Here is a 10,913-nt window from a genome sequence, read left to right on the forward strand (position 1 = left end):
CGAGGACCCTGTACCGCCACGTGATGAAAGATTTACCGTGGTCAGACAGCTGCTGACGGCGGTCTGCGGCGCCCGCCACACGTGTCGCGGAGATGGCGCTCGCCTCAGTCCAGCGCTCAGAGCTGGAGGCTCTGGGAAGATGCTGGCCTGGGAATATTTGATCACTGGAACACTGCGTTCTGGAGGCACCACCGTGACGTTGCTTGAGCGGGGGACGCCCGCCGCCGAGCCCGGCTAGCCGGGTGAAACGGTCAGAGGGGTGAGAAGACATGTTCCAGGGAAAGAAACGACTGAGAATGTGTCCAAAAGACAAGTGTCAAACGCTTAGTGGCATCACTGAGCTCCTTCACACACTGACTCACAGAGGTCTCACGGCCCAGTCCTGTCACATGCTTGCATGCCTTCCTTATGCTGCTGTTCAGCTGGATATCCACCAGGGGGAGCAGCATAGGGACAACAACAAACTCCCAACCAAGATGTCGACTGTGGAGTCAGTGTTGATCATGCAGCACAGAAGAGGAACAGTGTTGCAGGAGGTGACGGTCGGTGAGGACATTAGATATATGGCCACTGGAGGACGGAGAGTTGCCACCATTGTCATGTCTTCTTCTCGTCTCATTAGAGCTACGTATTGGGTCATAACAGCAACACTGCCCCCCATGGTTTCAGGTGGTACTGCTCCGTTTCACCTCTATCAGGAATCTGTATCAGAAATACAGTGGAAATGAAGGCAGAGCACGGAGCAAAGGCTCTGCCCACATCTGGATCTATGTCACTGTTGAGCATGAATGGACCTTAGCTGATAGCATCGAGCTAGGCATGTCTCATCCGTCATGACAGGGGGCGCTGTCTCCTCATTAAACGGTGTCTCTACTCGATGATGCTATTTCTGGTTTGGAAGAAAGCGTCCGCTGAAACTGCGTGTCACTTGGCGCCACCCAGTGGTCATGAAACAGCAATCGTTTCATGGCATCACATCCTTCCAGTCCCTGACGGACCGTCGAACAGGAGAGCGGCGGAAAACCAGACGCGCAGTTCTATCAGGTTCAGTGTGAGGGAAGAAGATATAGCGACGATGCTAGTGCTAGCCTGCTGATGACCTCTGTCCCCCGCAGGGTCAGATGGTCTTCACTTCGTCCTGCGTCAAATGAGTCAGCATTTGACTAGCTCAAGTCGCCTTAGCATCATACGCTAGGTGGCGGACCAAAAACAGCCGACTCGGCATGAAACCAGAGGAGTGGCTCCACACTGGGACCCTGACATGACGGGCTCCGCCCCCACAGCAGGCGGGACTCATGTGACCAGCAGCGGTGGCGAGGCTCTCCTGACCAGCTGGCTGTCTGTCAGCGCCTCCTCTGGAGCTGACGAAGATCTGACCTGCACATCTGGACGGGGTTGGGTCACGTGACTGCTGATGTCGGCTTCCAGCAGTCCTCGTTGCTCGTCTGACGGTGAAACGTGTGTTTACAGGACCTGCTGTCTTCACACACACACTGGTCATGTGACGCAGGACGAAGGAAGAGTCAGACGTGCACTTTCAGTCTGGCCTCAGGAGGCGCCATGCTCTGCTCTAGCGCCACCATGGGTGACACCACATTCATCTGTGACACACATCTACAAGTCACATGTTGTTCACAAAAACAAGTCGCTGGAAAACATTGTCTCACACTGACATGCATCACACTCTCTCTCCTTTCTTGCTCCCTCTCTCTTCTTTCTTTCTCTCTTTCTCCTCTCTCTCATCCTCTTTGTCCCTGTCTTCCTCCCTCTCCCTCTCTGCTTTCTCCCTGTCTCTCTCCTCTCTTTCTCTCCCTCTCCTCTCTGCTCTTTCGTCAACCTCCCCCTCTCCTCTCCTCTCCTCTCCTCTCCTCTCCTCTCCTCTCCTCTCCTCTCCTCTCCTCTCCTCCTCTCCTCTCTCCTCCTCTCCTCTCCTCCTCCTCCTCTCTCCTCCTCTCCTCCTCCTCCTCTCCTCTCCTCTCCTCTCCTCTCCTCTCCTCTCCTCCTCCTCCTCTCCTCCTCTCCTCCCCTCCCCTCCTCACCTCTCCTCTCCTCTCTCCTCCTCTCCTCTCCTCCTCCTCCTCTCCTCTCTCCTCCTCTCCTCTCCTCCTCCTCCTCTCTCCTCCTCTCCTCCCCTCTCCTCTCCCCTCCTCTCCTCTTGTTCTCCTCCTCTCTCCTCTCCTCCTCTCCTCTCCTCTCCTCTCCTCCCCCTCGCCCCTCTCCTCTCCTCCTGTTGTCCTCCTCTCCTCTCCTCCTCTCCTCTCGTCCTCCTCTCCTCTCCTTTCCTCCTCTCCTCCCCCTCTCCCCTACTCTCTCCTCCTCTCCTCTTGTTCTCCTCCTCTCCTCCTCCTCTCCTCTCCTCTCCTCTTGTTCTCCTCCTCCTCTCCTCTCCTCTCCTCCTCTCCTCCCCCTCTCCCGTACTGTCTCCTCCTGTCCTCTTGTTCTCCTCCTCCTCTCCTCTCCTCTCCTCTCCTCTCCTCCTCCTCCTCTCCTCTCCTCTCCTCTCCTCCCCCTCTCCCCTACTCTCTCCTCCTCCTCTCCTCTCCTCTCCTCCTCCTCTCCTCTCCTCCTCCCCTCCTCTCCCCCTATCTCTCCCCCCTCACTCCCTCTCTCCTCCCCCTCTCCTCTCCTCTCTCTGTCCCTCTCTCCGTGGTCAGCGGGATACTCCTGCAGCAGCCCGGTGTGAGCGGCGGCGGCCGACTGCTGCTGTCGTGAGTGGCGGCGTCACACTGAGCTCCGCTCGGCTGGTCTGTCTGTGTTAAAGTGGTGATCAATGGCTCAGCAGCTGCAGTGATAACTCCGGAGCTGTAAAGTGGCTCTGGCAGAGCTGTCAGATCTTCACACGCTGACTCCACTCTGGCCAGCACCGCTCTCATTAGAGCAACATGGCCGACGTGCATGGCGGAGCTCTGGACGGGCCAGAGCGCCACTCGCACTCTGACTGGCTGACGCGGCGCCGACAGTTGGCCTGGTCATGGCTGAGGAGGAGCCGAGGAACGTTGCTCAGCGCCACCACGCCTGCTGCTGTGCTCCACAGCTCCTTCCCTTCAGAGCGTCACTGAGAACAACATCTCAAACACGAGACTTGAGAGCAGCGTCGCGTCCGTCACGCCAGGGAGCTTCCCCTCAGACCGGGCTAGCTGGGACGACAAAGGAAGCTGAGATCCATCTGACGCTGGAGTCTGACAGAAGCCTGCCAGATGCTTGGACCAGAACCCATGTCCTTCAGTCAAAGTCTCAGCCTGTTTCAGGAGGCTCCTACCTCCGTGCCCACGAGCAAACTACTTATCCGAGCTCAGGTCGCGGAGGCAGCAGCTGAGCAAAGAGGTCCGGACCTCCTCACACATCACTTCTCCTCCTGAAGAGACTTCTCCCCTGCAGCTCTTCTGCTCCTGGTGATGACTTTGTTTCCTGTGAAACTCCCTTCCTACTCTCACTCACACGACAGCAAAGTTTCATCAGCCGCTCAGTCGTTCACAGTCGGCGCCCGACCATCTGCCTCGCCGTCCGTCTCCTCCTCGTGGAGAAGCTTGCTGCTTCCTGGAAGTCGGCGCAACATGGCTTCCGATGCTTGTGTTTTCTGAGGTGCAGACGTGACACCATGTGGTCGCTGTCAGGTGCCGCACGGTCCACTTGGTTTGCTTCTGTACGCGACACATGTCAACAGTGACGGTGGCTTCGTTTGAAGAGGACGAAGCTGCCACCAGGTGCAGACAGGAAGACGAGGCAAAGCCTGTCAAAATAAAACAGGAATAGTACAGTTCAGGAAGCTGAATCTCTCTGCGTCAACATTTGCAGCAGCATTTGGAAGCCAAGTCAGGGGGCGACATGGTTGAGTGACCCGCCCACCGTTGTGTCCGAGACGCTAAACCGCTTGGTCACACGACTCGTCTCTCCGCAGGTCGTGGGACCAGTTCCATGACTGCGCCAACCTGGCCATGGCCGGCTGCCCGGAGGAGGCGGCCGCCGTGTGGGAGTCGCTTCGCCAGGAGTCCAAGAAGATGCAGTTCTCGGGGAACCTCTACGACATGTGCTCCAGGCGCGACAGCTACACGGTGGCGCCGGCGCCCCCGCAGGGCAACGTCAACCAGGAGTCTCTACGAGGGCGAGGCGTGCGCCCGTGGCCCCGTCTGCTGCCGCTGCTGCTGCTGCTGCTGCCGCCGTTTTTGATCTGACGCTGCGCTTCTCTCGGGCGATCGTCTGGCTGGACGACGTCGCTGCCTTTGACCGTTGGAATCTCGCTCGTATGGAACAACTTTACCTGTGGGATTCTGGTCACCTGTACAGACGAAGGATCACAACAACCGCACAATCACCTGACGGAGGGAAACAAACACACACTGTTGCTCCCAACACAAACATGTTTGTTTGTTTGTTTCGTCTTAAGGCTGAGAGAGTTCCTCTTCAGATCTTATTGTTTTTCATGTGTACAGAGATGCTAAGCTAATCTCTTCTCAGATAGCTTCAAAAAATAACCGACACAGTATGTTTCATCCTTGTAAAAAATCATGTGACCGTGAGCTGTTGGATTCGTGTTCATCCATGGCGATGTGCACGTCAGATGCAGATACAGCTGTACCATGCTAGCTGCTAGCTAACGGCTCAATGCTAACACCCGTCCTGTGTGAAGTATGAAGTTGTGACTCCGAACTCCTGCAGATGAAGGAGTGAGGCTGCGTGTTGCTGTGGACAGGAGGAGCTAAGAGCTGTGAGCTAACAGCTGGCATGGGGAGTGAGAGGAAATTGCGAGACAAACTTCATCGTGAGAAGTAAGAGGAAAACAGCTACTTTGATCTGGCACAGGACGACAGCAGAAATATGGAGCTATATTGTGTGGAGAGGCCAGACACGACGTGGAAGTTCACCCTGGCAAAAAAGCCGTCGCAACAATGGAGAAGGAAGAGCTGCCGTTCTGCAGACGTTGACCAGGAAAAGAAACTTCTGTATATAATCGCGATGAATCGCACTGAAGCTGAGTTAACTGGCGATTCAAGGCAAGTGAAACCCACACATCTGTTCAGAATGCAGCTTGAAGGAAGCTGCTCTCAGCAGCAGAGTTATGTTAAGCTCCATTCTGAACAGATGTGTGGGTTTCATTTGCCTTGAATTGCCAGTTAACTCAGCTTCAGTGTGATTCATCGCGATTAAATGTATGCTCATTTTGCAAATGATGGACAGAGATGGTAGCAGGAGTGTCCCGGGCCTCCTCCCTGCTGAACTCTCTCCTGCATGACGAGAAACTAGTACTTCGTGTCATGACAACGCCAGTGACCTCAGCTGGGGGCGGAGCTAATGATGGTCGATGACTGAGCACCGTTCTCGCTGGAACATGTCAGACAGGACGTCACGCCGACGTTCTTCTCTCACAGTGTTTTGTTTTGTCAGAACCAAAGCTGCTCCACATGAAAGCCGCGATGTGAAACAGCAGAGGTGGCTGTGAGCGAGGTACAAACAAGCAACACGGTCTGAGGCGTCACAGATCTGCAGCGCTCGCGGTGCCGGCGCCATTTCGCACTCGGACCTGCGGGCGCCAGCTAAGTGTGGTCAAGGGGCGACACCGATGAACCCGACCATCTGAACCGGCCATGACCGACCCGCCGCAAGATCCACTTGAGAGTCGAGGGAAATGAGGGACACGGAAGTCGATAAACAGAGAAGCTAAAGCTTAGCATCACTAGCTGCTGCCTGACACGCGCTGTTCATGTCGAGGAGACTGGACTCTCTGAGACGCTGAGATGACGCTCTCAGTATTCAGGGGCCTCTAAATTCTGGTGCTCACCCTGCTGGGCGGAGTTTGTGGTCGACGACGTTTCCAGTCTCGTGTCAACGGTCGCGCCGAAGTACGACGTGCCTCCGAGCGGATCTGGTTTAAAGTTCCAAGAAGAAATTCATTGGAGCATCTGGCGGGCTGTGTTTGGCCCCGGGCCCCGAGTTTGACTCGTGCCACGGCTGCCTCCCAGTTGTTTCCTTTCTCACCTCTTTCAGGACTGTTCTGCTTCTTTGAGATGCAAAACCGACCTTGAGGTCCATGGACTTGTTGTTGCACTCGACTGGAATAGATTTTTTGACGATCAAATCCTGACTTGGGATCGGAACCTTGAGAAATCCGCCGGCAGCCGTGAGCGCTGCTGATGCCGGAGCAAACAAAAGAGCCGAGCCGCCGTTGCTTTATTTTCACCGGCTCTCCGGAGGAGCCTGAAATATCGGGCTGCTGTCGTTCGCCCGCCGCGCCGCTGCCCCCGGAGAGGCTGCCGGTCCTCGGAGAGCTCCGTCATCATGACTTGCTGTGATCAGATTAGAACACGCCCAGATTAGATTGTGGATGTTTGGTGGAGGAGAAGGTTCATAAAGCGCAGCAACAAATCACATTTGGCCGTTTCAATAGGGCTGATTGTCCGGAGCGAAGCGGCGTGCGAGCAACTTCCCTGTGGCGAGGAGCCCTTCATTATCCAGACGGAGACGCTAAAGATCCGTCTCTGTCACGTTAGCGCCTCCCGCCAGAGCAGCCGCGCTAGCTCGCGCCTTTAGCTGCCGCACAGTCGCTGAGTGGTGTGGTCGGAAAACAGCGAGTTCCTGCTGTAGCTTCTTAGCTTGACCGCGTGCTTGAGTTCCATTGTTTTTTATTATTTTGTCTGAAGTTCTGTTTTCATTCTCAGTTATCTATTTTTTAGCATTCTTTTTTACTGCTATCTTTTCTAGCTTTTTTTAAAATCTTGTTTCAACTCCAATTCAAAGTTAATTTTTTTCCCAAAAAAATATATGATAAAATATATAAATGTAGATTTTTTTAATTTTAAATGTTCAATTCAGTTTTTTTCAAGATATTTCACCCCATCATGATAATTAGTTTTGTTTATTTATTTATTTATTTTTGATATTATGATTTCAAGGCTTTTCACTTTATTCATTTATTTATTTTGTTGCATTTATCCCTTTATATGCCTTTTCAGATTTCAGTTATTTTCTGTTATTTCTTTTTATCACTACGTCAAAATTGCAGGCTGAAATCATTTTTATTTTGAGGATTTGTGCGCACTTTATTTTTGGATGAATTGTCCCGCAATTTTCCGACTGAACTGAATTTTTTAAATTCGGATTTGACGTGGGGTTGATTGAATGATTCCCAACTCTTCGTGACTGCGGCTGGAGCGGGAGCACTGGCTCAGTTGAGGAGCGACCCGCCCAGCGTCACCTGATCCCTGGCCGGGACCCTCCTCTCTGGCGTCTTCGTCAGCGGCTGTGAGGCGAGCGGCGGCTTCTCTGCCGTCGAGGAGCCCGGGGGACTGTTGAGACCCTCCTCCGTCTCCTGTTCCGCACCAGTCTGGTCACCCTGCCGCTCTAACCTTCCCCACCAGTCGGTGAGTGACGCGCCGGGAGCCTCTGTCATGCGGGCGGACCGTCGTCTCACTGTGCTGTAGATACACGCGCCGTCACTGTTGCGTCCAACTGGCCCCGGAGTTTCACCTCTCCGGGACCATCGCTCCTCTTCCGCTCTTTCTTCGTCAAATCTACACTTTTATTTTAACGTGGAAAACTTTAATTTCCTAAACCTTCATCATGAAAAGTGTTCACGTTTCATTCTTGGAATTGAATTATTTGAACGTTACATTTGACATTTTTTTCTCCTGAAAACATTTTTTTCGCGACAAGGCAAAACAAATTTTACTAATAATCTATCTGAAATGCACTGTTTTTTTCTTTCTTAATGTTTTGCCTTTGAAATTCGCAGAGGACATGTTAATAAAGACAGGAAATTCTCTTTATTATTTACTATTGTGAAGTGGTGTTTGCTTCCAGTCTGGCTGGAGCTGCATCACAGGTGTGAGGAAGCTGGAGGAGGAGGAGGAGGGTTCTGGGGGGCCTCCTCCTCCTCCTCTTCCTCCTCCTCCTCCTCTTCCTCCTCCTCTGCCTCTTCCTCCCCCTCCTCCTCTCCTCTCCTCTCCTCTCCTCTCCTCCTCCTCCTCTCCTCCTCATTCACCTCCTCTTACTCCTCCCCCCCTGCCTCTTCCTCCTCCTTCTCCTCATCTCCTTCTCTTACTCCCCCCCACCTCTTCCTCCTCCTCCTCCTCTTCCTCCTCCTTCACCTCCTCCTCCTCCTCCCCTCTGCCTCTTCCTCCCCCTCCTCCTCTAGCCCCCTCCTCCTCTTCCTCCTTCTCTTCCTCCTTCTCCCCCTCCTCTTACTGCTCCCCTCCTCCTCCTCCTCTCCTCTCCTCCTTCTCTCCCTCCTCTTACTCCCCCCCACCTCTTCCTCCTCCTCCTCCTCCTCTCCTCTGCCTCTTCCTCCTCCTTCTCTCGCTCCTCTTACTCCTCCCCTCTGCCTCTTCCTCCCCCTCCTCCTCTAGCCCCCCCTCCTCCTCTTCCTCCTCCTTCACCTCCTTCTCCTCCTCCTCCTCTTCCTGCTTCTCTTCCTCCTTCTCCCCCTCCTCTTACTGCTCCCCCTCCTCCTCCTCCTCTCCTCTCCTCCTTCTCTCCCTCCTCTTACTCCCCCCCACCTCTTCCTCCTCCTCCTCCTCTTCCTCCTCCTTCACCTCCTCCTCCTCCTCTCCTCTGCCTCTTCCTCCTCCTTCTCTCGCTCCTCTTACTCCTCCCCCCGCCTCTTCCTCCCCCTCCTCCTCTACTTCCTCCCCCTCTGCCTCTTCCTCCTCCTTCTTGATCTTCTTGTACAAAGTTGAAGCGCATGCTCGTCTGATCTTCTCGTGACTGAATGTCTGAAGCAGAGAAACGTTTCCCGCCATCACAGGCGCGGCGCGTGGACTCCTGAACCAACGCTCTGGACTCTAGTGGCTCGAGTTTCTCCCGCTGAATGTCACGTGTGTCTTCATCTGTTTGTCATTGCCGTAGTTTTGCTACGTTTCTAGAAAACGATTAAAGTGACGACTGACTCGCTGCTGCTGGCCACGTGATTTTGTGAGCGTGAGACAGGTGAGACTGAAGGTGCGTGAGGAAGTTTGAGTGACAGGTGCGACAGGTGATGTGGGCGTGGCTTCCACCCCGCAGCTGAGTCGCCTCTCCGCAGACTCCACTGTGGAGCTTCAAGAGGAACCAGGTGAGTCCGACCCCACAGCGCCTCCTGCTGGGCCCCACTCACTCGCAGACTCGCTCTCCTCCTCTCATTAGAGCTTCTGCTAGAGGTCGTTCGGGGTTGAGCTGCGTGTTCGGGAGAAACCTCGGGGCCACTGAAGGCACCGGCTCAGGAGCGGCGACCTACTTTACAGGAATCTCGCGGCGGCGGCGGAAGGTTTGTTGTGGAGTTAAAAATACAAACTGGTGTTCAAACAGGGAACAGCGAGCATGAATAAATGCATTTAATACAGCAAATCAGGAACAGTAAATCTCATGACCCCCTTTCACCCACTCTGCTCCAGACACGCGCAACGGCGCCCCCTGTGGCTGAAGCTGAACATGGCGCTGCAGCTTCGGCAAAACCTAACCTGTGGTCTCCAGCTTTGGAGGGACTCCCTGAGAGGGAGATGCTCAGTCATGCGGGAGAGACTCAGAGCAGAGCCTCCGCTCCTGCAGGAGGATGCAGGCTGGCTGGGAGGACACGCCCCCTGCTCCTCCAGCTGCCTGGATCCACCATGACATGACAGTTTAGCAGAGTTTTGAGGGACAATATGAACAAAGGCTTCTAGACTCCTGATCTTCTCACGAGCTTTCTTCAGTCGCCTCCTTAAAAACCCGGCGCGTGAGAGCGAGCGCAGCCTCGTCACATCTCAGCCAGCGCGTGCATCCCACCGGCTGCAGGGAAGATGGTTGGAAGGCTGAACTTTCAACTGCACCAGCGTCGGCGTGTGAAGCGCTCCACCAAAGCACCGCTCCGTAATGAGCCGCTGTCGTCTCAAATGTTGGATTCTTCGGCTCCTGAGAGACCAGCCATTCTGTCGGCCGCACGAGAAGACGGCCGCCTTTTCCCTGGAGACCGTCCCATTACACTTCAGGAAGTCCTCCGCGCCTGGCGTCACGTGAAGCCAGGATCGCTCCGTGTTCCTGAGGAGCCAAGATGCTTCACCCTCGGCTTGCAAACAGAGCCGTTTTTCTTTAGGAACGATCCATCAGCGAGTCAGAGGTCCTCGCACACATCACGTCCTCCCAGTCTCTCGCCGAGTCACTCCTTCTGATTCACTGACTCACAGTGCAGCAACTGTGGTGACGCCGCTTTGTTGACGTTTCCCACGACTCAAAACCAAACTCTTTGACTCAAACGATGTGACTCTCACTGGCTGACGCAAAAGCAAGCGAGTCACAGTTAAGGTCATGACAGAGTCATCATGTCACCTCATCATCACTCATCAGAAGGTTGTGATTCTTTTGATGAGAGATTCAGTAGCATGAGTCCAACAGACCTGACTCCACATCCACAGGAGCGTCCTGCCTCCACAAGAGTCTCCTCTCAGCAACACTGCTAGTACAGACTTTTATTCTGGAACACAGGAAGTGATGTCAGCAGCATGTCGTGGGACAAGTTATTGACTTGACCTTCAATGAGTCCTACATCTGTGTAACAGCTCCTTCCTGTGTGTCATGATGCTTGATGAATCCAGTCAACTCCCAGTTTTGACCCCGGGTCTCTGCTGTGTGTTCCTCAAGACTCCGCTTTCCTCCCACAGAGACACACAAGTGTGATCGCTGATGACTGACAACTGTCTGAACAGGGACAGAGTCCAGCCCTGGCGGCCGCAGAACCGCCATGCAGTGGAGCAATGAATCGTTTGACTTGACAGGAAGTGAGAAGGACTCATTGACTCCCACTGAGTCCCACAGACGGTTAACCAGCTTTAACAGTGTTTTGGGCACAGTGATGGAACGACGGCTGATGAGCCTCGACACGGTAGCTAGCGCAGCGTTTTTCACCGCCAAGAAGCCGCTCACATGCTTCAACAACTTCCAGCTGTTTTAAAGCTGATGCGCCTCCAACT

At 54.2% G+C, this 10,913-nt stretch overlaps 1 protein-coding gene across 1 annotated transcript in view; it reads left to right on the forward strand.

Moving 5' to 3' along the window:
• nrn1la (neuritin 1-like a) overlaps positions 1 to 4,966 on the forward strand; it is a 31,236-nt gene extending 26,270 nt beyond the window's left edge. Inside the window, exon 3 of the mRNA XM_053885749.1 lies at positions 3,899 to 4,966. Coding sequence (XP_053741724.1) covers positions 3,899 to 4,172 — 274 coding nt within the window. The 3' untranslated portion in view covers positions 4,173 to 4,966. The remainder of the gene's footprint in view (positions 1 to 3,898) is intronic.
• Positions 4,967 to 10,913: the final 5,947 nt, after the last annotated feature.

The sequence above is a fragment of the Synchiropus splendidus genome, chromosome 14 (genome assembly GCF_027744825.2).
Source record: "Synchiropus splendidus isolate RoL2022-P1 chromosome 14, RoL_Sspl_1.0, whole genome shotgun sequence".
Taxonomy (NCBI): Eukaryota; Metazoa; Chordata; class Actinopteri; order Syngnathiformes; family Callionymidae; genus Synchiropus; species Synchiropus splendidus.